General features: G+C 44.8%; 1 protein-coding gene across 11 annotated transcripts in view; it reads right to left on the bottom strand.

Annotated features, from left to right (window-relative positions):
- The window catches only part of LOC125632459 (DGAT1/2-independent enzyme synthesizing storage lipids), a 62,610-nt gene that overhangs the window by 14,403 nt on the left and 21,500 nt on the right, over positions 1-26,707 (bottom strand). For 6 of the 11 annotated variants that reach the window (XM_048840683.2, XM_048840682.2, XM_048840686.2 and 3 more), the window contains 5 exons: positions 24,959-25,123; positions 19,071-19,264; positions 17,694-17,754; positions 8,429-8,568; positions 3,486-5,673 (listed from right to left, as the gene is read on the bottom strand). In XM_048840683.2, coding sequence (XP_048696640.1) covers positions 5,569-5,673; positions 8,429-8,568; positions 17,694-17,754; positions 19,071-19,264; positions 24,959-25,123 — 665 coding nt within the window. In that variant the 3' untranslated portion in view covers positions 3,486-5,568. Of the gene's footprint in view, positions 1-3,485; positions 5,674-8,428; positions 8,569-17,693; positions 17,755-19,030; positions 19,265-22,910; positions 23,121-24,958; positions 25,124-26,707 lie in introns of those variants that run through there. The other 5 variants (XM_075125218.1, XM_075125217.1, XM_048840687.2 and 2 more) reach the window with 4 other exon arrangements.

Raw genomic sequence — 26,707 nt, 5'->3', positions numbered from 1 at the left:
CTGATGAAGGTTTGGAAAGACTGGAACCTGCTAGAGTCTCCACAGGACTGACTGGGAGCTACTGATAAAGCGTTTAGATCCTGTTTGTTTTCTCTGTATGCTTTTATCCTTAAACAAATGACCTCTTCTGAAAGAGCTGTTTGGGTCACTTGTAACCACTGGCACACCCTGGTCATAGCCCATGGAGAGAAAGCATAGAGCAGGGGTGAGACAGTCAAAAATGTTTGGGGAGAATCACAGCGAGTGCAAGGAGACTGCACCTAAAACTCCTGTCTTGAGGGAAAGGGACATGGGGCCCTGCCCAGAGTGAGGGGCCTGCTACAGGCCCAAGACCTGAATAGGCATTTCTTGAGCAGAGGGGAAGGAGGATTAAAGGTGCAGTGCCCTGATATACCCTGCAGTGGTATCTCAGCAGAATCAAGCCCTCTCTCTCTGCGAATGCTATAAAATGAAGCCTCATCTTATCATTAAAGCATTGGATTAGAAGTCTGTAAAACTGGACTGAATACATGGCTCTGCCATAGGTATCTCATGTGTCCTTGGGTAAGTCACTTAAAATCTCTGAGCCTCATCTGTAAAATCAGAATACTATCTTTCTCTCTCTGAGTTGTCTGTTTAGATTGTAAGATTAGCAGGACAGGGACTGTTTCTTATATTTATGCAGAGCACGTAGCGCAGAAGGCCAAAACTAAGATCAGGGCCTCTTTTTCTTGTATATGGGATGGCGTTGCAGAACACATCATTCCTGCACCAGAAAGGCATGACAGATTCTGCATTAGAAGTACATCTAGCAGAAAACTCATATTGCTAGGTTGCAGTTGCCAAGTACACATCTGGCACACTTCCCAGAGTAGAAAGATCTCCAAGGGGAAGGTTCTCTGCTTGATGATAGGGAGAATGCATATTGCAGTGATGGTGAGGAGTAAGTGTCATAGAATACCAGGGTTGTCCTCTAGGAGCAGCACTGATGTATAAAGGTGCTTTCAGTACTGGAATCTGAATCAGTGCCAATGGATGTGGGAATACCAATGCTGGACCTGGTTCTGCTTGAATCTCATCTCCCAAAGCTGCTGTTTTGCAGCCTGCTCTCTCTCTCTCTCCATCCCTGGGTGGGTATGAAGCTTGCAGGACTTCTCTTTGTCAGGCAGGAGGGAGGTTACTAGGGGAGCTCCTCAGGCATCACTCTTGGGACCAATTTTATCTAACACTTTTATTACGGACCTTGGTTTCTGCCTCAGTGCTCGGAGTGGACCCTTTCGGTGTCTGACTTCATCACCTGAGCTGTTGGTGCTGGCTTTGGTGTCGAAGCGGAGTTCAGCTTTTGTGCTGTTACCGCTGTTAGTGCCAATGTCAAGTCTTTCCTTGGTGCCTTCTTCTCCACTGTAATCTTAGGCATTGCCTGTCTGCTCCATGGGGCACTAGATGATTCTGGCTTGACTATTAGTAGGATTCTGGACCTAATTTCTTCTGGTTCTGATGAGAGCTTCATGGACTGTTCCAGAAGGTGGAATTTCAGCCTCATATCTCAGGACTTCTATGTCGTCGTGGAGAAGGATAAGCATACACAACATCTGCTTGGAGTGTACGATTCCCCCAGGCAGAAGAAATACCTACTGTGCCCATCTTTCAGGAGGATTAGTCCATTACAGGAAGGACTGGGCTTGAAGGCCGCAGGTTTCAAATTGGCCATTTGATAAACCCTGTTTAGGAGGGATTCTGTATGGGGGAGGTTGTAAAGGGGAGTCTGACCAACAAAGTTCAGTCCAGATGGTTGCTGAACAGACAGAGATGGGAAGGGGTTTTGCAGATTTACAGAAGATTTTGAATTTCAGCCTGAGCTAAGAACTAGCAGGTTGGACACTCCCCAGATTGTCTCGCTCCCATGGGTACTAAGAGGGAATCGAGAGATGGCCAGGTCCCCCTTTATGCTCTTGTATGACAGCATGAGGTAGCACAGGATGTATGTGCGGACACAACAGACACTGCTAATCAAAAAAATCCAGTCTTGTATGGATGAGGTGCATGTGCACCTACAGTGGATTCCACACTGACACACATTCAAAGAACTGTATTTGTTGCAGCAATTGAAAAGAAAATCCCAACCCCTACTTAAGTATGGTTTGTTCTATACTCCTCTGCGAGGAGCTGTCCGTCCTCACCTACTTCATCACTTGTGTACTTTTCGTCTTTCAAGCTAACTGCTTACGACAAGTTTATAGAGGTTAGCAATAATCAACTGTGTAAAATTTATCATTGCAATGGGAAAAACCCCACTTTAGCCCTAGCAAATCTTTCACAGAGTATAGTGGTATAAACTGCCACCTTGGCATACTGTACAGCAAACCCAACACAAAATCTATTGCATAATTCATTATTTAAACAGGATCTACATTGGTAGCATGATGAACTGCTCCAGCTTCCATCTTCTGTCAAAATATAAATGATTTCAGTTTAGAGATTCAATATTAAAATTACAGTAACCTTGGTGTCACTAAATCTGCTATTGGATGAGTATTAACTGCCAGTAAAAAGCAGCCAATAAACTGGCCAGTGAAAGGTTTTGGATTTTCAGGGGAAAGAGTGCTAATTCCATTTTACTGTGACAGTACTACATTTCTACCTGTATGAAAATTCCTGTCTTTTTTATAAATTGAAATTACAGTTGAAATAAAGAGGGGAAAAAAACCCACTACCTTCTGTTCAGCAGATTATGCAATTAATATTTGTAGTTATTAGCCATCCAGCCTGAAGGCAACTAAAGCATTCTTTTAATAACTTGCTCCTGACACACAATAGCTACTTATCACTAGTCACCCCTGGCAATACCTACTGCACAGTCCCAGAAGAATTAGCAATGTTTTTCCCATCCATTCTTTCAATCTTCTCTTATTCCTTTAATTTAGTAATTTCTTTTTTCCTCCCCCACAACTGGGCACTTTCTACTCTGCTGCTCAGATCCACTGGTAGTTTCAGAGGGCCAGGTTACACATACTCTCACACTTAATCCATATACAGTGAGCATAAAGTAATTTCAAGAGTTTACTCCAGCTGTAATTTCAGTTTTATTTGTCTGTAGGGTATGTTTATACAGTACATATCACAAATAGAGAATTAAATATGAAAAGCCTAAATAAACAAAAAGTTTATTTAATATCTAAAAAGTACTGATACTGCATTTGATTTGACACTCAGGTTTGAATACTTCTTAAATTAAAGGGACAAAGGCGGGTCAAATTTGGCCCCATGTAAAGTAAAAGCAAGTTTTTCAAAATCTAAGATCAAGAGAATAGGTCTCTCTCTCTCTCCCCCTCTCTCATTTAATTCCCATGAAAAAAAATTATTAAGTGTTCCCCGACACTGTGTGCAATCCCAACAGTGCAACACTGCCCTAGTGCATTCTGAAAGGTAGCTACGAATTAGCTAGTCTGTTTTCATTGTCCACCTTGAGAAAAATGCAAAAATAAAATCTCTAACTTACACAAAAATAAGTTTTAGTAAAAATTCTCAGCTTTAATGGTCTAATGCATTAAACAGAACAAGACATTAAATTTATTCTTAGATCATGATAGTGTCCCCTTAAGTTTTCAAGGAGATCACAAATCAACAGACTTTGGAAAGGGCATTTGTTTTCACATGACATGATTTTTTTCAAGCTTAAACATTTTAACTAAACATGTTAAATCAAACAGAACACTACAGTGTACACAGAGATGAATTGTTTATGCAGATCTTATAATGTACAGATGATGTTTGTTTCCCCCATACAATGACACTACACTTAATATAAAACCCTGATACTGCAAACATATGCACATAAGTCCCATTTAAATCAATGTGACTAAGTTGTGTGTAAAGTAAGGCATGTGCATATAAGTGTTTGCAGGAATTAACCAAACTGTTACAGTTAAGTGAAAGGGATTTGCTCTTCACCTCTTTAAAAGTGTTTTGTTTTTTAAAAGGCCTACCAGGAGATGATGGCCTCCTACAACTAAAGAATACTTCCAGACATTGATCTTACAGTCACTTACAGTTTGAGTACTTATCTACAGGAAATATTTAAGGTATTTTGCTATTCAGACAATTCATGCATTAGTCAGTGATTCAATTCAGATAAAAATTCAGTTTATTGTTAATGAACAAAACTAGCCCAATCCAGCAACTCCTTCTTCAGGCAAATCCCCTCACTCATTTCAATGAGGGTATTAGCTGAGTTGCATAATTGGGGGCGAGTCAATTTGTAATTCTGATGTGTAAAAAAAAAAAATGTAGATAGTTTTCTACAAAAATAGTTTAGTGAGATATATATATACAAAAATTATAAAGGCTGTTTATACTGTTGAATATGGAGAAACTCTGAAAACAGAACATTACAAGTTGCATTCTATTTTGTAATATAATTAAAAATTCTGACTGTTGCAGTTTTGAATATTACTCAATCCTTCTTTCTAAAAGATTAGGCATTCAGTTCACTGTGCCAAAACAAGATCTGGTTTTCTGTTCACAGATTTATAGGCCTACAGTCTTTAGTCAGGGACAAAAAAAGCCATGTGGTTTTACCCTGAAAAATTACTTCATAAAAAATATCATTATGGGATTCTATATGTATTGTGTCTTACTGGTTTCTGTAAGAAGTTTGCTCAGTTTCTTGGGGGTTCGTTCTTTCTTTCTTTCTTTCTCTCTCTCTTCTAATAAAGCTCCAGCCCCACAAACTCTTTCTGGGCTCCAACAATAAAGCTGGATACCTTCCAGCTGAAGCATTACCACCAGGACTACAGGTTCTGCATGTAAAGAAAGCTAAGTGACTAGTTACACCTGTCTATGGCTTTGAATGTAGCCAGGATGGGCAAGGAATGGAGTCCCTAGCCTCTGTTTGTCAGAGGATAGAGATGGATGGCAGGAGAGAGATCACTAGATCATTACCTGTTAGGTTCACTCCCTCTGGGGCATCTGGTATTGGCCACTGTTGGTAGACAGGATCCTGGGCTGGATGGACCTTTGGTCTGACCCAGTATAGCCATTCTTATGTAATTTAAGTTTGTACAGGTGTAACCAAGGACATAATCTAAAGAAAATGGGTTTTCATAGGTGTAGTTCAGGGCTTTATTTGGCTAGAAGAACCTCTATTACTGGTAATGGTATTTAGATAGAAAGAATCTAGCTTGCATGTCAGAATCCGCCATGAGTTTGCAGGCTTGGCAGTTAGACAAAACATTTGTTTTACCTGCAAATTTGAGATGGAAATTATCAAAAGACTATGAATATGGAAGCCTCCAACGTCATTTTTACGAAGTTATTTTTCAGTATAGGATTGCACTTGAAAGCTAATTACTTTAGTGAAATTTTTACGTGAGTAAGATTGCAAGTTTGGGCTCAAGTTTGATATTGATCACTGGGGGAAGAAAAAAAAATCATTGCTCACAGCTCGTTAAACTATACCGAAAACATCTGCATTAAAAAAGAAATATCATTAAGACAATGCATTTAATAATTAATTTTGAGGATAATAATATGTTACAAACAGTTTTGAAAATATTACAAGTAAATGTGTAGTTTGTTATACACCATACACTAGTCTTCTTTCTGCTGTGTCTCAAATCGTTCCATTAAAGCCCTAAATACGTTTCCTGGTATTTTCTGATGTCTGTCTATTAAAGACTGGATTGCAGCCTTTGCCTGTTAAGAGAAAAAGAAATTGCAAGGAAATTAACTGTTCTTTTTATATTACACTAGTTGGAATACAGTAATTCATAGAATAAATTTTCATCCTACTAAAGATTCCAGAATCCAGGGTGCAATACCTACTTTTAAATTAAAACCAGGGGAAACGTGCGTGGGATCTTTTACAAAGAAACCACTTACAATTTATTCCTTTACAGATGCCAATGATCCTTGATGTATCTACCTTTGATAAGTAAATATACGAAGTATAAATGGCAAAGCACCAGTGAAAAGTACATGCTCACTCACCGAAGTGTCTAAACATGTAAAGTTTCCATAAAAATATAAAGAAATTAAGCTAATGATGTCTCATAGCTATCATAATGGGAAAGTACACCTATAGTACATTGTTTATCTGAAGATTTCAGGCGATATCCAAACCCTTTTGATTAACTGGTCAAGTTGTCATGGGAGACAGTCCAACAGGTTTTGAAGGCTCCATTTAGGATTGGAGGAAATATGGGCAGGCACTAAGTAAAAAGATATCGAAGTCTGACGTACAACTCCCTTAAATGACAAATAGCAAGCCTCCCTTTCCAAATCCCACTAGCTTTTCAGCTTTACAGGACTAGTGCTTTAGGCAAACCATAGGGGGAAAAATATCTGAGCTTTAGTTAGATGGGATTCAAGTAACACAGTCAAACATTTATCAGCTATGTCATCTTTCAATAAATATGTTCAAGGAGAGCAAACCAGCTAATGAGACCAACCAATTTGATACTGACACGGTCAAAAACTTTCATGAGATAGTGAATGATCTCCTTTCAGAATGCTTATTTTATAAGTACATATTTGAAGAACTTCTGATTATTGACCTAAAATTGCCATTGCCTGCACCATTCATACCTCCCAGTCCACCAAAGATCTGAGGGCCTCTTGTACTCTGCACTCACAAAAGCTAGTCATAATTATGTGAACATAATAGACCATAAAACAGAAAAAGATGACTGAACTAGTCATCTATGAACATACTAAATTTGAAGAGCTTGTGCATGTTGTGTGGTTGTAGGTCAGACACTTAAGATGACAAAGAACTAGAATGTGTAGCTGGAGGCGAAGAGATCACTTCGCTTTAATGTGATTTTACTTCCTGTTAACATCCATAATTCTCAGTAGCAGATCTGGTGCGTTTAACGTTTTTTAGCAGCTTTCTTTTACATAAGCCAAGAAATAGAGGGACCTCTCCTTTGGGACAAATGTAATGACGTTCATGAACAGGTAACTACAGCTATTTTCATCAGACTAGAATTCACACTGGAACTTAAGAAAAGCTGTCATTCTGATCCAAATAAACACCACACACTGTTTCAAGGGGCCTAGAACCTATTTCTGTGCCAGAACTTCCTTACATCCATTTCATATATTATAGCTATCAGCATAGGACAGAAGCGGTACCAAGAATCAAACAATGAAGAAATCTATCATGAATTCTGACAACATAAGACAGGGATGTAACAATTATAGATGTGTGTTAGAGGGCCTCGCTGCACTATGTAACACTTGATTAGCATACTCTACGATAAAAATCACTAACTTGAAAACAAGTACTTCCAGTACCTATATATACAGCAAAAGCTGTTTTATCCAGCACTTCACCAACCAGAAAGCTCTATAAACCAGAATTTCTGATCTTCATTGAAAGTCCGGTTTATACTCCAGTTGGCACAGGGCCAGCAGTCTCTTGGGGCATAGGAGGGATGTGAAGCGCAGGCTCTGGAAGGGAGTTTGGGTGTGGGAGGGGGCTCAAGGCACAGGGTTGGGGCACAGGAGGAGGCTCAGGGTGCTGGATCAAGGGGGCGCCCACCTAGGCAGAGGCGCGGCAGGTGGCTCTGCGCGCTGGATCCGCAGCTCCCATTGGCTGAAAATTGCAGCCAATGGGAACTGCAGGGGACGCGCCTGTGGGCGGAGGCAGCACACAGAGCCACCTGCCGTGACTCCAACTAGGAGTAGCTGGGACAGGTCGTCACTTGCAGGGAGCCGCCCGAACTGCGCGCCCCCAGGATCCAGCACCCCACACTCCCTCCCACCCCACCACACCCAAATTCCCTCCCAGAGCCCAGGCCCCGCACCCCCACCCTCTCCCCAATACCCCACCCAAACTCCCTCCTTCTTAGTTAACCGGCATTTTTCATTTACCCCCCCACCCCCCCAATTCTCCCAACATGTTGGATAAAACAGCTTTTATTGTAATAAGCTTCCAGGATTGTCACTCTCTCCTTATGTCGCTCTGAAGCCTAGAGTTTCTGCTGAGTCAGTGTGAAGGGATAGAAACAGCTACAAGCATGGTGGATGGATCTCTTTGTTTAGAATATCACCAGTTTCAATCCTCACTGGGATTTGTGGTCCATTACTGTCCAATTTTTAAGTTCTCAGCCATTTTGAATTTATGAATTACACCCATGTGATAGCCTTGCCAAGAATCCTCTGCCGCTGTGATATCACCACCCTTACTCTACAGGTAATTTGCATACAATAATTTCATAGGCTGTCTGAGGGATACTGCATAGATGGTGGATCTCTTGGTCCAAAAACCACAGTTCACTAGGTCCAATCATCACTGTGATTCACAATCTCTTACTGTCAAATTTGTGAGTTCTCATTTATTTTTTTAAACACTCGTGGCTTCATGACAGCAAGGACTTTCAGCTACTAGTATTTTAAATCTTAACGGTTTCAATATTGCAAGTAGAAAATAAACCCCAAACCTTACCTTTCCAGACAGTTCTGCAGCATTTATATTTGGATCATATGGAATAGGATCTCCAATGTATGTACGAAATTTGACTGGAAAATCTCCATATAGAGGAACGAGTGGCAATCGAAGACGTTCATATATCAACCTAAATAATCCTGTTTTTTAGTTTAAAAAAAATATTAATTTGCATTTTGGGAGGCAGTAGATAAATTAACTTGTAAAGTACAAGACAGTTACCTTTTCCATAACTGGTGTTCTTCGAGATGTGTTGCTCATGTCTATTCCACAACAGGTGTGTGCGCTCGCCAAATGCACCGGTGCCGGAAGTTTTTCCCCTAGCAGTAGCCGTAGGGGGGAGCACCCCCCGCAACCCCTGGCACAGTATAAGGGGGGCTGCGCTCCCCACACCCTCAGTTCCTTCTTGCCAGACCACTCTGACAGAAGGGAAGGAGGGTGGGATGTAGAATAGACATGAGCAACACATCTCAAAGAACTCCAGTTACGAAAAAGATAACTGTCTTTTCTTCTTTGAGTGATTGCTCATGTGTATTCCACAATAGGTGATTCCAAGCTATATCTGTTGGAGGCAGGTAGGAGTTCACAAGTTCTCAGGACAGAGTACCACCCTGCCGAACCCGGCATCATCCCTGGCCTGGGAGACGATCACATAGTGCAAGGTGAACGTGTGAACCGAAGACCAAGTGGCGGCCCTACAAATGTCCTGGATGGGGATGTGGGCCACGAAGGCAGCCGATGAGGCCTATGCCCTCACAATGGGAGGCAGAGGAACCCCCGCCAGCTCATAACAGGAACGGATGCACGAAGTGATCCGCTTTAGAAAGCCGCTGAGTGGAAATCGGCTGAGCCTTCACATGCTCAGCCCAGGTGACGAACAGTTGCAAAGACTTTCTGAACGGCTTGGTCTGCTTGAGGTAGAAAGTCAGAGCTTGCCTCATGTCGAGCATGTGGAGACTGCGTTCCTCACTAGTTGCGTGAGGCTTGGGGCAGAGGAGACTCAGAAAAATGTCCTGACCCATGTGATAGGCGGAGACCACCTTCGGAGGAACGCGGGGTGTGGGTGGAGCTGGACCTTGTCCTTATGAAAAGCCGTATATGGCGCTTCAGAGGTTAGGGCCCTGAGCTCAGAGACCTGCCTTTCCAACGTGAAAGCTACCAGGAAGGCCACCTTCCATGAGAGGTGAGACCAGGAACATGTGGCCAGTGGTTCAAACGGAGCCCCCATGAGACGAGCCAGCACCAGGTTTAGGTCCCACTGTGGAACCAGGGCCTTGGAATATGGGTAGACATGGTCCAAACCCTTAAGGAACCGGCCGGTCATAGCATGGGAAAACACTGTGTGTCCTTGCACTGGGGGATGAAAGGCTGATGTGGTCGCCAAGTGTACCCTAACTGACGAGGGCGCCAGTCCCTGAGCCCTCAGGTGCAGGAGGTTATGAAGGATAAGCTGGATCGGGACGGCCATCGGGGAAACACCCTGGCCTGCCGCCCACCTCAAAAACCGAGCCTACTTCGCCACATAGAAGCGGCAAGTGGAGGGCCGTCTACTTTCAAGGAGGACGCGCTGAACCTGTTCCGAGAATGTCCTTTCCTAGCCACTGAGCAGCCACACCATAAGATGAAGCGTTGCTAGGTTGGGATGGAAGAGACGGCCCTGGTCCTGAGAGAGCAGGTCTGGGTGGAGCAGCAACTGCCATGGCAGAGCTACCGCCAGCCTCGAGAGGGTCCTGTACCAGTGCTGCCTGGGCCATGCCGGGGCAATGAGGACGACTTGGGTTGGGGGGCCCATGTGGGGAACTTTCAGACCCAAGGCCGGTGGTCTCTACAAGACCTACCCCTTCATATAAACGTCAAGGAACTCAGGGCGGTGCAACTGGACTTTGTCCATTCTGTCCATGCCTGGGAGAACTGCGAGGCCAGCCAGAGCTGGAGGGGCCTCATTCTGAGTCTGGCGTGAGCAGGCTGGGAGGTTGGGGTGCAGGGTCTGGCCAGGAGCTAGAATGAGGGAAGGGGCTCAGGGTTGGGACAGGAGGTTTGGGTGTGAAGTGGTTACCAGGGCAGCTCCCATTTGGTGCGAGGGGTACAGATGGGAATGTGGGGGTGGTGCAGGAGCTCCTGTTTGATGCTCGGGCTGGGAATGTGGGGGGTGCAAGAGGCAGGGCATGGGGTGGGGGGGGCTGGGTATGTGGGGGGAGTGCTGGACTCAGGGCTGGGGTCATGGGGAGGTGCAGGGGTCAGGGCAGGAGGCTGGGGTGTGTGAGGGGGATGCAGGGGTCAAGGCAGAGGGCTAGGGTTGTGGGGGTGCTCCCAGCCCCCTGCCCAGAGCGGCTCACGGCAGGGGGCTGGAAGGGATATGCCCCGATTCCACCCCCTTTCCCCAAGGCCCCGTCCCCACCTCTTCTCCACCTCCTCCCCGAAGCAGCAAGCGCGCTGCGGCTCCGCTTCTCCCCCTCCCTCGCAAGGGCCATCAGCTAACCGGTGGCAGGGAGAGAGAGGAGGAGGGGCAGGACCCCAGCATGCTGGGGGAAGAGGCGGGGGGGGGGGGGGGGACACCTTGCCTGCCCTGCAGCAGCAGCCAGCAGGACCAACCTTCTTCACCCTGCCCCCGCGGGGGCGGAGACGGGGGGTGGCGGAGAAGAGCGGGCCAGGGTGGGCAGGATTTTTAATGGCACGCTGCTGCCTGCCGGGGTCCCGGCCTGGGTTCGGCAGCAGGCTGAGCGGGGCCGGTGGCTGGGACCTGGCAGGCAGCAGCGTGCCATTAAAAATCGGCAAGCGTGCTATAGGTTGCCGACCCCGATATAGAACATCAAGGCCGTGTTGTCTGTGAGGACCCTGACTACCTTGCCCTCCAGGTGCGAGCGGAAGGCCATACAACGCCAGTTGCACCGCCCTGAGTTCCTTGACGTTTATATGAAGGGGTAGGTCTTGTAGAGACCACAGGCCTTGGGTCTGAAAGTTCCCCACATGGGCCCCCCAACCCAGGTCTGACACGTCAGACACCAGCTCCAACAACGGGGCCCTGTCCCTGAATGGGACCCCTTGGAGCATGTTGTTTGGGGCGGACCATCACTGCAGGGAGGTGATCACCGAGTTCAGCACGGTGAGGACTTTGTCCATTCTGTCCATGGCTGGGAGAACTGCGAGGCCAGCCAGAGCTGGAGGGGCCTCATTCTGAGTCTGGCGTGACGGACCACATCTGTGCACACAGACATGTGACCCAGCAGTTGCAGGCAAGCCCTGGCTGTCGTCACCGGGAACCTTGTGACCGAGTCAATGAGCCCTTTCAGGGTCTCGAACCTGTCTGGTGGGAGAGAGGCCCTGGCCGACGTTGCATCCAGTAGCGTCCTGAAACCCTATGCGTTGGACCGGGACTAATGTGGACTTGGCGTTGTTTATCAAACAGGCCCAGGGCAGTATATGTGGACAGGAGGAGAGCCACATGATCCCTCACCTGCAACCGGGAGGTGCCTTTGACTAGCCAGTCGTCCAGATATGGGAATATTTGGACCCCCTAGCGTCTGAGGTAGGCCGCTACCACCGCTATACACCTTTTAAAGACCCTGGGGACAGCGGACAGACCAAACGGTAGGACCGTGAATTGGTAGTGACTCTATCCCACCACGAACGGAGGAAGCGTCTGTGCCCCTCGAATACATGGATGTGGAAGTACACGTCTTGTAGACTGAGAGCAGCGTACCAGTCCCCGGCATCCAGGGAGGGGATAATGGAGGCCAGGAAAACCATGCGGAACTTGAGTTTCACCATATAGTGGTTCAGGCCTTGCAGGACCATGATGGGCCTGAGCCCCCTTTGGCCTTCGGGATAAGGAAATACCGGGAGTAATACCCCTTGCCCAGGAACTCCTTGGGCACCGCCTCTATAGCTTTTAGGTCCAGGAACCACCCCACCTCCTGCTCAAGCAGAGCCTCGTGAGAGGGGTCCCCCAAGAGGAATGGGGGCAGAGGCGGTTGGGCAGGGAGGAGGTAAACTGAAGGGTGTAACCTCGGGAGATGGTGTTGAGGACCTATCAGTCCGAGGTGAGCCGCGACCATTCCAGGAGGAAAGCACACAACCGATTGGAGAAAGGGAGCTTTATTGGGGGTAGGTCCATGCTGAGAACTGGCGGGGTACCCCCGAGCGTCCCGTCAAAAACACCTTTTGCCCACCTGCTTGACCTTAGAAGACCCAGGGCCAGGATTGCCATTGCAGGTGCTTTCTACAGTCCCGCTGCTTTTCGTGGGCGGCCTCGTACTTCAGGAGGGCGGCCTGGGTGGGAGCCTGCTGCAGCTTCGGTTTTGCCGGAGGAGGGACATAGATGCCCAAGGTCTGGAGGGTTATCGGGAGTCTTTCATGCCATGCTGCCTTGTGTCTGTTTCCTCAGCAAACAGAGCCTTCCTGTCGAAAGGGAGATCCTGCATTGACAACTGCGCTTCGCTGGAGAGCCCAGAGAGCAGAAGCCATGATGCCCATCTCATGGACACCACTGAGGCCATGGACCATGCAGCCATGTCCGCTGCATCCGAAACGGCCTGCAGGGATGCCCTTGTGACTGCCACCCCTTCCTCCACGAGCACCTTAAACTCGTTCTTATCGCGCTCCTGGAGGGAGCCCTCAAACTTGGGGAGGGATTCCCAGAGGTTAAACTCATAGCGATCCAGGAGAGCCTGATGGTTTGCTACTCGTAGCTGAAAGCTTGACAATGAATAAACTTTGCTCCCAAAAGTATCCAGCCTCCAACAGTCTTTGTTCTTGGGGATCAGGGCTGGTTGCCCCTGCTGCTCCCTGTGGTTGACTGACTCAACCACCAAGGAGTTGGGCGTCGGGTGGGTATACGGATACTCGTGTCCCTTCGTGGGTACAAAGTACTTGCGCGCCGCCTTTTTAGAGATGGGAACCAATGAGGCTGGAGTTTGCCACAGGGCATTTGAAATTCTTGCCACCCCTTCATGGAGTGGCAAGGCCACCCTGCCCAGTGCTGAAGAGGACAGCCCATTGAACAGGGAGTCTAAGGGCTCTTCCATCTCCTCAGCCTGGAGGCGGAGGCTCGCTGCCACCCTTTTTAGGAGGTCTTGGTGAGTCTGGTAGTCCTCCTGTGGGACGGAGGAGGGCAGGGCTGCAATCAGCTCCTCCGGACGAGGCGAGGCCGGTGCAGTGCTTTGGGTGTCGTCCAGCACCAGAGGATCCAACACCTGGTCAGACTCCGGGCACGGTACCGAAGACACAGGTCCCACCAACCATTTTTCTGGCGGTCTAAAAGATGGATGCTGACAGTGCTTCCGAGGCCCCTGCCACCAAGCGAGCCCCCACCAGAGGCTGCGCCGGAGGCCACGGTGCCCACTGATACCACTGGGCCGGCCACGACACTTGGTGCACTTGCACTTGCTGAGGCACTGGCGGGGCCAGCTATTCGGGCTAGCTAGCTTGGCCTGTAGACGGGCGGCTGTGAGGGGAGGCTGGGTTGGCGTATGATCCGCTACTGCCTCTGGACCAGTGCTGGGATCTACATCAGCCATGGGACCGTGATCTTGAAGCAGAGGAGTGGCACCGATGGTAGTAGCTGCTCCGCGAACGGCCTCAACGGGTGGACCTGCGTCGGAGAGACGCCGGCGATCGACACCTGGGGCTACGGTTCCTTGGCGGAGACATGGAATGGGAGTCTGAGCAGGAAAGGCGTCGATGATCGTGCCGCGACCGACTGCAGTATCTCCTGCGAGACGAGGACCGTTGGCGGCGTCTGCCATGGTCCCGTTGATATTTGCTTTGCGAATATGAGCAGTGCTGGGAGTCCCGGTCGGACAGCACTCATCTGGACAGTCTGGGCAGTGAGTGGTGTCGGGAACATTCCCTTGACTGAGACTGGTACCGGGCCGGTGGCGACTGCAGTGATCCCAGCAGCGGCTTGCCTCTGGAGTGTCGGGCTGACATCGGCGGAGCTCCAGGCACCGGCATGGACATGACATCCCTGGCTGCTTAGAGGGCTTCGGGCGTAGATGGCATCTGGACATCAGGAGAGGCCTGCTCCGGCAGGGCTACTCCGCTCAACGTGAGTCAGAGGCCTAGGGCCCAATGAGCATAGAGGACTATCCGACATGGGCCTAGCCTCTGTCCCAGACTTCCCTTGGTGCCACTGCGAAGAGGGAGTCTTTCCAGTCCTCTTGGTGTGCCCCATGGTTGGGGAGTGGTGCCGACTGGATGATGGTACCAGAAGGTCTCCACGTACTGACGCCGCTGTGCCGGGTACCAGTTCGGAGTGGCGTGCTGGGGTCGGGGCCAGCATCAACTCCATCAGGATGGCCCGGAGCCTTATGTCCCTTTCTTTTTTTAGTCCGGGGCTTGAAAGACTTGCAGATCTTGCACCTTTCGCTGATATGGGTTTCTCCCAAGCAGCGCAGACAATCCGTGTGTGGATCGCTCCTTGGCACAGAGCGCCTACAAGAGCTGCACGACTTAAAGCCTGGGGCACGGTGCATGCCCTGGCCCAGGCTCAAATGACTAACTAAACTAACTGAATTAGCTAACTGACTACAGGTACTACTGAACAAATGAGTTCGGGGGACAAGCTGCAGCAAAGCTGGAGCTGAGCAGTTCCGACGCACCTTCATTGGCGGCAAGAAGGAACTGAGGGTGGGGGGAGCGCAGCCGCCCTTATACCTCGCCAGGCAGGCGCCGCTCCAGGGGTCACGGGGGGGGGGGCGCTCCCTCCTACGGGTACTGCTAGAGGAAAAACTTCCAGCACCGGTGCACGTGGCACACACCTATTGTGGAATACACATGAGCAATCACTCGAAGAAGAACCCAGGCCTCTGATCTCAGGTTCCCAAATGAATAACAGTATCTTTGAAGTGCTATTCTACCCTTGATCTTCACTTTGTAAAAATGGAAGAGTCACAGCCAAAACAAGAATAATCTCAACCCTCTGCTATGATGCCTGGAAGGGAGTTTTTTACAGTTCTCTTCTGCCAACAGCAGAAGGTAATCCAGTGACTGCCACTGTAAGGACAAGGAGAGCTACTTTAGATGGGAGTTCAGATTAGTAGATAGCCTCCTCAAAATCCTGTGGAGGGGGGGTATGACTGGAGGGAAGAAAGGGTGCAGACAGGACAGCAATCCTTCCCCTGAAATATCTAACAGGAGAAAAGGAAACAGGCACCCCTAGGAGACCCTCCTCAATCGATTCGTATTGGGGGGATGTAAAATATTTATTTTTAAAAATCTTCAAAACAACTCCCTACCAAACTAAAATGCACACGTGCACACACACACCCCTACCTCTTCTCCCTGGCCCCCAAAATAGGAGAAGGAGAGAATGAACCACACATGATAGATGTTAATCACATTGCATAACACACTACTGAAAGATAATAGGGTAATAAGGGCAATATAAGAACCTATAGAAGACTAAAATTTAGAATAGAACTAGCTACCTGAATTTCAGGTATTTAGGGTCTGAAAGGAAGGGAAAGGAATCCCTCAATCGGAAGAGGCCTGGGTGAGAGAGGAGAGTTGCACACACAAAAAACCTACTGCTCTGGTCCCCACCATGTGGAAGATCAAAGAGCTATCCTGCACTAGTGAGAGTATATATGGCATATTATATTTTGATTTTTAGGAGACAAAATCAGATGCAGTAGACAGCATTAAGTGACCTCCATCATATGCTTATTTATTTTACTTTTTTTTTTTTAAAGCACTTATCTCAAGGGCACCAGAGTGGAGTCGTCTCAAAGCTGTGACAGTACTAGACCTGTGACCTTAGACTAGAATTTAGTTTAACACAGTGTAAAGGGATAAGAAAATCATCAGTGACTGGATTATTAAGTTTTGTGTACAGAGCATTAAGACCTAAGAAAGTCCAAATGTAATGAAAGCAACGACTGGTAGACATAAAAGGACAAAATACACCAATAATAAGTTAACTAAATTTCTCTAAGATATCTACTAATCCTACTGCAAATAGCAGGAAAGATATTAGATTGAAACCAACCCATTTCTTCCTAGAATAGAAGCAAACTCCCAAGGCACTACAGATTGTAGCACTTCCAGGGATGGAGCTTTTTGCAAAAGCCAAGTTTGGGCCTGTATCTTTAGAATTACAGAGGGTAGCACCATGGCTTAGCTAGCGCGTTTCTAGTGAAAAGGAGCTCCTGGGTTTCATTCCCAGTGATGCCTTCCGGAGCTGGCCTCTCTCCTATGCTGGTAGCCTGGCCTAAGGCACTGGATAGAGGCTCCAGTCTTTTTGGGGAGGTGGGTTTGAATCCCACCTCTACCATATGCCATTTTTACAGGAGGAGGTCAGACTAGATGATTATAATGGTCCCTTCTGGCCTATGAATCTTGAATACTGCATCAGTTAATGGTTGTATGTCTATTTTATAGTGCATGGAGAACATGTGGCTACCTTGCATTTCTCCATTTGATGCCCATGCTCTCTCTGCCCAGAATTCTGCTTTCAGTCATGATCAGGGACAATGTCAGGAGGAAATATTGCTTTTTGCCTGTAGTACTGTGAAACAGGAGAAGGAGCAGCTGTGGTTGAGGCCGAAGGAACTACACAGACAAATATGGAGGAGCCTGGAAGAGAGGTGTGTCTAATGCAACCTGCACTAGTGGCTCAGCAGGGACCCTGTCATCTAGCTGTCCTAAGAGGAGACTGTTCAGACTCCGTGTGTGTTTTGGAACAACTGAAGGGGGAGGGGTAAGTGAAAAGAGAGAGGCAGAACGCATATGTATTTTCACACACGTTTTCTGCCTGATTAGAAACTAGATATGTATTAAAATTAAGTTGAACTGTTTAGATTTTTTTCTCCACCTCTAAATAAATGTAGGCAGCATTAAAAACTTTTTTTTTGCAAATGTTCTAGAGGAACAGGAGGTCTGGTGACAACCATTAGATCTGGTCTACCTCCCAGCAGAGAACAGAAAACTCACAGTAGGCATAGCAGACATGTTAATGCAGGAGAAATGTATTATTCTAAAAACTTGTTCTTCTACATGCAAATTCAGCAGCAGGTTCCTTTATCAACACCTGTCACTATGCAAAGAATAATGTAGATCATCTGATCCACCACCAATATTAAGATTTGACAATACAATTCCACCTCAGTTTATACCACTAAAGCATAGTGACTTCTCTCCCCCCCCGAGAAATCAGACCATATGACATATCTAAACACAGATTTTAAAAAGAGTATTTCTACGGAGGTAAGGAGATTGAACATATACAGGAAATTAAAAATAGAAAAATAGATATTTTATATCTTACTTATTCCTCCTAATGTCCTAATTCCTTCCCGAACATTTTGTGTGAACAGAGGAATGATGGGCTATGAGAAAAAAGAAAGGTAAGAATTTAATGTAAATATGTGGAAGGCTGTTTTACATAGTGTTTATTTGAAAACAAATGTGCAACTTGTTTGATGAATACATTTGGCAGACAGCTGATTTTTCAGTGAGCAACACAATGTTCTACCTGTTATTTTACCATAGTACTGAAAGGTCCAAATTGGAAGATACCACCTGCTAATGTAGAGTTAGTCGGTCAATCTTCTTAAAATCACATATTGCTTTAGAACCCCTGCAGCACTTAGAAAGGGATACTGCAAGCATTTGCACATGTGTGAGTTTACTCATTTGAGTAGCCTTCTGGACTTAAATTAGCAATTACACATGTGCAATATTTGCAGATTTGATTAATATATGTGTAGGCATTGTTACTGTCTCAGACCTAAATGAAATCGGGTAGAGCATCATGACTAGGGATATAAGGAATCATTTGCTGGGGCAAACTATGGGGAGTTATTTTTCAGAGTAGCAGCCGTGTTATGTTAACATTTAACATTTTTTGCTATCCATACATTGTTAATGATGCTGTAGAAACTGATATAAGGCTGTCAAATGACAAAAGCTTTTGGACACCTTTATTGTTACAGGTTATTTAATCTCAAATTGGTCTCTCTTATCATATACCCACATCATAAATACACACACACACACACACCATTAGCTAGCATTTGTAGCCACATGTGACTACTATACCCCTCATCATTACACCAGCATTAGTTACATGAGCATATTTCTCACATGTGAGACAAACTATTTTGTCTCACATTTCCTAAGAATTTAGATAAACATCTGTAACATCTTGTAGAACAGTTTAGTACTGTATGGAAGATGGAAGTCATTTAGTTAAGTCACACTAATAATTTTGAGCCACAGAAGCACTCAGATTTTGGTTACTGGACTCTGACACTTAGCAATTAAACAAATGCTAGGATGATATCACCAATAGTTTTTTAGCATTTTAAGGAAAGATACTCCAATCCTACATACACTATCGAACTATTAAAAGTTTGTGACATCAGCGTGTGGAAAATGAAAGTCAGCTGAATTTCAATATCAGACAAAAAAGAAATTAAAAAAGTATACAACTAAGCATGCATTAAGTATTTCTTTGAGAAACAGGAGAGGAGATAGAATCATATAATTTAGTTCCTAACTTTTGTAAGAGCATATTTATGATATGTCTATAACTTATAAACATTTGCTTTACAGTGCTGAGAAAAACAGCTTTAGCCCCAGAGAAAGACCTAAAAATCTAACCTTCTTTGCTTCTGTTCTGTGATCCTCCACACACACTCACCACTTTTGCATCAATGGCCACCTGAGCAAAGCCCGTACGATTACCCCATACAAGAACATAGGTTTCATCACTAAAGAGTGCTTCTCTAACTCCACCTGGCGAGATAGCCACCAAGCGGCCATTCTTCAGAGCTTTAACACATTCTTCCTTTGGTCCATGCATAACACCAAACACATCAAGTAAAAGTTTAAAACCTGCAAGATGTAAAAAATAAGTTATCAAACACAGAACATTTAAGATGTGTTACATAGCTATTGATTTCACACATTCTCAAAACAAAATATATTGGTCAAGATTTTCAAAACAGTAGTGATTTTGAGTACCCAATTTGAGATACCTCTAAAGGAGTCTGGTTTTCAGAAGGTATAGAGCACCCATTTTCTGAAAGTCAGCCCCTTTAGAAGCATTCCAAATGGGGCACCCCCCCAAAAAATCACCAGTAGATTTTGAAAATCCTGGCCAATAAAATCTAAACTTTAAAGGATTGTTTTTAATGGCTCTGTACATCACACCTAATCAAATTAGGTGCTACCTCGTAATCAGTAGTAACAACTTCAATCATAACAAACAAACAAAAATACACAATGATGCCTTTGACCAGGTTAATCAAGTATGATGGAGATGATTTAACAGCAGCATCACCTCCTTACCAAGCCATACTTTCCAAACGTGGCTTGAGTCTGACCAAATCCATCAGCGCAATGGATGGGAATTGTTTAAAGCTCTTTCCCTTCAATGGTCAAAGAGCATGTTGATATGGATGAAGAAACTAAAAAAGACCCTCAACATTTTCAGTAACAGTAACTAAAATACTGACTAAATTTTTACTGTGAAAGAAAAATATGGTGAGCCTAATTTTGTTCACATTAGATTCAATTTGGTATCGGACATGTTTTATAAATTAAAATTATGCCAGCCTTTCCTGTCTTGCATCATCCTTGAATTTCAAACGATTTAAGTCAGATTCCGATCTAACCAGAAAGCCACACAACACCACATGATACAAGTCAAACTTTACCACTCCCACCCCACCCTTGCAATGTAACCTTAACTCCACCCCTTCTGGAGTGGACAGTAGCCTCTGGGAAACATCTAGTAAGGGAGTGCAACGGTTAACAAGCTACCAAAGGAAAGTGGTGGATTCTCCATCTCTTGAAGTCTTCAAATCAAGACAAGATGCCTTTCTGGAAGTTATTAGCTTCAACACAGGAGTAACTGGATGAAGTTCTATTGCCTGTGATGTACTGGAGGACAAACTGGATGATCTAATAATCCTTTCTAGCCCTAAATCGTCAATCTATAACAGACAGACTGAGGAAGGACTAATGGAATACACCATTTTTGTGCTGCATTCCACAAATCGATTTACAGCATTTATTGCATTCACTGTGTTAGGTGTCGCTGTGCTGAATGGTGGAGAGATTAGCTAGAGCAGCTTGGCACTGTGATAGGACAAGTGGTGCATGCATACCTTAAGTGTCCAAGTCTGCATCATTTCAGCACAGAATTCCATAGGTTGCGTCAGCAGAAGTGCGCAGGCATGTTCTTGCTGTGTGGATTGCCAGGTGATCTATGTGACAGCAGTCTCTGGGGCTTAGTGAGGGACAAGGCAATGCCTTAGAAGGAATCCTCAAGGTAAGGAATCCTAAGAGTGCTTAAATTTAGCAAGTTTAAAATGGTTTGTGTGAAACAGACTCGATGTTTAAGTGTAGATAGTTCCTGTTAGCTATGCCAGACCTAAACACGAGTTTTGTCTTAGCAAAAAGAACTGTTGGATTTTGTTCTACAATGCTCATGTGCTCTGTTCCTAACATGTTCTCTGTAAGTGACAGAATGCTAGTATAAAGAAAAGGAGGACTTGTGGCACCTTAGAGACTAACACATTTATTTGAGCATAAGCTTTCGTGAGCTACACAAAAAAGCTTAGCATAAAGCTTATGCTCAAATAAATGTTAGTGCCACAAGTCCTCCTTTTCTTTTTGCGGATACAGACTAACACGGCTGCTACTCTGAAACCTGTCAGAATGCTAGTATGTGTGTTATTGGCATGCTTGGCAGAGGGCAGAGTTAAGGTTGTCTTGCAGGAGTTGGGGGCACGTACCTTAACTTTGTATTTCCTGGTTTTCAGAAGTTTACGTTGAGCCATTCTCCACATTCTGAAAGGGCACAAGGCACCAGCAGGCAACCTTAACTCTGTGTTAATGAAGTTCTGGGGCATTTATATAATAGACTTCCTCATGTAGGCAGGATTGTATTTCCAGTTTTTTATACTTGGAAGGAATATACCTTAAAGGAGGAGAAGGCTGAAAGCTAAACATTCCGACAGACCAATGGAACAACTTACATTTTAGTTTAGAATTACAAAAGTTGGTTTAATTTAATTATTCATTTTTCAAATTGACAACCTTTCAGTACTTTTATCTAGGGGTCAAATAGGGAAGGACAGGGGAGATGAAGTAGTGGTATTCTTCCAAGCTCTGCTCACAAAATAAGCTTCACCCATGTGAGTTGCCAAAATGAATTGCCAGTCACAGGAGATCATACAGATGTTCAAAACATGATCATATGTGTTCTTTGGGCTCCTTGAGCTTAGCTCCCCTTGGTGGGGCTTGAATATGTCCACGGGCTCTGCTATGTACCTTGGGCTTAGCTCTTTTAAGAGGGATGGAGGGGAAGGGGGGAGTTGGGAGTGGTAGAATTCACCAAAATGCGACATCGCTCACAGAAAACTGTGCAGATCTGTGATCCCCTCTTTTCTTACACGAGAATGAATTAACAATGACTACATTTAAATGATCAGCACTAGGCATCATAGTTAGCCTCCTCACTGATATGAATGAGGCACCTCTCAGAGCTATTATTCCAGCCTCTTTGCAGATTTACATACCTCTCTCTTCACTGATTACACTCAACTCATATTTTTGGGGGTTTCCCCCACCCAAGCATAACAACTAGCAACTTGCTGTATTTTCAAATGAAAGCTGAGACCACGTCCACATGAGGAGTGTTTACTGGTACGGGAATGCCAGCATACTATGCTGACAGCACTGCTGTGGGCACAGCTGTACTAGCAAAGCTGTGTTTTATACTTGCACAGTCATTTCACGGGATGGGGGAGGGGCGGTACAGGGTGGTTTAAGGTATAGCACTAAGAACGCAGCTTACTCTTTTTAACTGACATAGCAAGACACTCCTGGTGCACACCTGACCTAAGCAAACTGAGTGAAGAGAAACACTGTTTTTAGGCCATCTGATTTTATTTTTTAAATTCAGATTTTTAAAAAATAAAACAAAGGAACAATAGGAGTGCAGGGATTAAGAATTTTATTTTAAAATTAAAGTTTTGGAGAAGAACACAGAAGTTAATTATATCTTCTAGAACAGGGGTGAACAAACTTTTTGGCTCGAGGGCCACATCGGGGTGCGAAACTGTGTGGAGGGCCGTGTAGGGAAGGCTGTGCCTCCCCAAACACCCTGGCCCCCACCCCTGCCCCCATTCACCCCCCCCACTTCCGGCCCCCTGACTGTCCCCCTCAGAACCATCCAACCCCCCTGCTCCTTGTCCCGATTGCCCCCTCCTGGGACCCCCTGCCCCAAACTGCCCCCCCCGAGATCCCACCCCCCCCAAACAACCCCCCCCCCCTTCTCCCTGTCCCCTGACTGCCAAACCCTGTCCACACCCCACCCCCTGACAGGCCCCCCCAGGACTCCCACACCCTATCCAACCCCTTGTTCCCTGACCCCTGACTGCCCCAGAACCTCCGCCTCATCCAACTGCCCCCTTGCTTCCTGTCCCCTGACTGCCCCCCCGGTACCCTCTACCCAAGCCCCCCACCGCCGCGCATGCGCTGCCCCCTTACCATGCCGCTCAGAGTGCCAGGAGCTTGCAGCCCCACTGCCTGCGCGGCGGCATAGCTACAGGGGAGAGAGAACAGCAGGGGAGGGGGCGAGGGCAAAACTCCCAGGCCAGGAGCTCAGGGTCTGGGCAGGACAGTCCTGCGGGTCGGATGTGGTCCCCGGGCTGTAGTTTGCCCATCTCTGTTCTAGAAGCTAAAAAATAGAATATATTTCTATCTGATACAATTTAACATGCACAATCAGCTGCTTTTTCAGAGCACATTTTGCAAAGTTGCTGTAATTAGTGTTGAGGTTAGCCAGGGCAATATTATGGCTGGCCGTGTGGAATATTTGTCTAATTTTTTTTAAGAAAATTTTTCCTTCAGCCCCAGGCTTCATCCTACTTTTGAAGTTTAAATTTGGGCAACGGATTTTCCTGGGTTTGATGAAAAAAATAAAACTGATTCTCTCCCACTTCCCATGTAATAATCTCAAGCATAGTCTAACTTTGAAAGTTCAAACTTTTTACATAGTTAGCCTTTGCTAAGGAGCACTGCGTTCTGAGTTCATAAAAAGGACTCTTTCAAAATGCAGTTTGAAGCAGTGAAAAAATAATTTAAGTCCACAAACATGCAGATTCTCAGCAGGAATTCAATGAGACTATGCTAATTTATACTAGCGGAGGATCTGGCCCATAATATATGTGTATGTGCAGCACAAACGAACACCAAATTGCTCATTTTCCCACAACTGTTAAGAGGCACATGTCAACCAAAATGGACTCCACTCAGTTGCCTAAGACTTACAATTGTTTTTCTTAAATCTTAAAATTACATGCAAAGAACCTATGTTTATGAAAAATTAATGTACAAGTAAAATGAGGGGAAATGGAAGAGGCAAGGTTCTTACAGTACCATGAACTCAGCTATACTGCACATGTTGTTTTGTATTTATTTTTATAAATGTGTAGTTTAATGTATTATTGTTTGTTAAATCCAATCCGTACAATATACAGGATAGGCAGGGTGGCTGACTTAAGGTTGTTTTATCTTAACTGAACAACTCTAACACTGCATGGCAGTTCTTTCCATTTAAGAACCAAAAACCTAAGTTCTTCAGAAGAGAACACTGCCTCATCTATTTAAATATGTACAAATATTTTGAAATCTATGCACCTTAAAATATGCTGAACTTTTTATTCAAACATTTATTCAATAGGACATCTCTGAAAGAAAAGATGGGAGGAAGGAAGAAGGGACATCTTATAGAAAATTACACCATTTATTCAAGGACAAGACAAAAGATGGCATCTGGTGGAATTTGTTCCTCATCAGCATTTAGGTAAATTTTAGGTTACTTAAATATAAAAAGTTAGTTTAATGAATTAGCACAAGCTTCCATATTTACCCTCTTTAACTTTTTCTATACCAGTGCTCAGGAGGACCTTAACATTTAGAGTTCATATATATATTTATCTAAACCAATGGATCCCTACCTCGATCACCTCTAAGTACTTCTGTCAAAGAGGCTCAATCCTACTTGTAGTTGTATTCTTGGGTTGAGGCCCAGTTACATTACGCATTCTTTTCAGGGAGAGGATATTAAAGACATTTTTATTGCCTCTGGCAACTTCAGGGGCATCCCCCCAACTATGGAATGTCACTTCATACCCTTCCGCCCCAGTCAGTCACCCAAATCACTGACTGCATTATTAAATGGAAGGAGGCAAGGAAGCTGCTGCTGTGGTTAATCAAGACTGCTACTTCGTGCCGTGATCTCCTCTGCTTTGCTTTCAGACTCGATGTGACAGATGAGGTAGGAATGGTCACCAAACAATCTATCCAATCCATACAATGGTATTTATAAACTGGGACAATGTTGGCCTTGGACTACTACAGACCAAAGGAAGTCCTGTCCAACATAGGACTATTGGCAGATACGGTCTGAATACTTGTGCTAATTAATGTGTGTCAGTAATATTATGGTATTATATCACTAAAAAAAGTGTGTCTCCAACTAAAAGCTCACTATTTGCAATGAAAGACTCTTACCTGGTAATTTAAAGACGAAGTGATCAGCTACCGTATAGCACATTCTGTTCTTCAGTATAAGGAGTTTAGCCAAGAAGTAGAAATAGTCTATAGGAGTTGCGCCATGATAAAAAACAACAAGCCCAGGTCCTTCTGGTATTTTTTCCAGACCATGAACCTCATAACCTGTTAGAAGTACAAGGTACAATGGTGTCAATGTTTTATACCACTCAAACTCCAATATAACAACCACCTTGAGAAAAGTTAACATGTTATAGAGAACAATGAACACAAGAGCTGCTGCCATTCAATACTTGGTGACTTCAAAGACGACAAAATCTGATTTCACAGCAATTAACTATTTATTCTGAAAGAGTGAGAAGAATTTCACTAAACACAAAAAGAAAAGGAAGACTTGTGGCACCTTAGAGACTAACAAATTTATTTGAGCATAAGCTTTCGTCAGCTACAGCTCACTTCATCGGATACAGACTCACACGGCTGCTACTCTGAAAACTAAAAACAAAGTTTACAGTAATACAAAAGCTACCTTACTATCTTGAACTATTGTATCATTTTAACGTATGTTTTACCCAAAGAAATCTATGATATTGCTCAAGTCTTACGGCTCATTCATATCACCTATGTAATTGTGATTATTTAAAAAGTACTTAAAACAAGGAACAGATGGGGTGGGGAGGATTGGTAGGTAAACCACAGTTTGAAACAGTGACAAATCAGTGATCAAGAACTACCACCTTATGTAAACGGGGACAGGAAAAAGTTTTGACTTGACAATGTCCCCTTCAGTTTTTTCATTTACAGGCATTCTATTAAAAAGAAAAAACAAAATCTCTTCTTAGGAAAAACGTATCTGCAGAACTAATGAGATGGTGGTGGCAGAGGAAAGTACTAAAAACAATTTTGGGACTTGTGCGGAAGTTTGAAACATGTTTATTTAAATGCTTTGTTGAAATATGTTTTACACACACACTCTCTCTCTCTCTCTCTCTCTCACTCTTGCCTTTCTTTTATTGGGTAGCCATTTCTAATGGTAATTTTCTTCCCATCCATGTTAAATGTGTAAAATGCTCAGCTGTAGTTTAGTTACATGCTTTCATTTTATTTTTCTTCTGCATTTTTTTTTTCTTTTCCATGCCTCCCACTCTCTTTGATTATATCTATACTCTTGCCTCATCTCTTGATTAGCTTTTCCTTTCAAAATTTGAGGAGCTTTAACATCACATGTAAAGAAAGGATGATCTGGTTTCCTGGCATGCTGATCTTGTCTATTTGATGAAATGCTCTCAAAGCTAGAAAGAGGAAATGAAGTCACTTATCAAAGACTATAGTCCTCTAACTCCTTTATTCTACATACAAGATTTAACTGTAAAAAAGAGAAATCCCTTCTGCTGCCAGTCCCAATCCTAAAACCCATACAAACACTAAGACAATAATGTTCACAGAATTAGGCTATCGTCATGCACAAATAACTTTATTACTTTCATGATATTATAAGACCTCTCAGATGAACAGAGAAACACTGGGAAATTGTGCATCTTACTTAAGTGGAAAGAAGATTCTTTGTACAGTTGCATTTTGAAATAACTAAAGGTATGCACAGGGGAGAGAGGTGTCGGAAAGACCAGGGAGGATGAGTTTACAGTAACTTCAGACCGTAGACCTGGAGAGAGTTTTAGCTGTGCACACAGAACTGTCAAACCTTAGATATGGTATGAGGAAGGAAGAGCAAGCGTCTCGGAGAATGAT

Source organism: Caretta caretta, chromosome 2, assembly GCF_965140235.1.
Source record: "Caretta caretta isolate rCarCar2 chromosome 2, rCarCar1.hap1, whole genome shotgun sequence".
NCBI lineage: Eukaryota > Metazoa > Chordata > Testudines > Cheloniidae > Caretta > Caretta caretta.
Note: the sequence above shows the minus strand (reverse complement) of the source record. Positions and strands in the feature narration are given on the sequence as shown.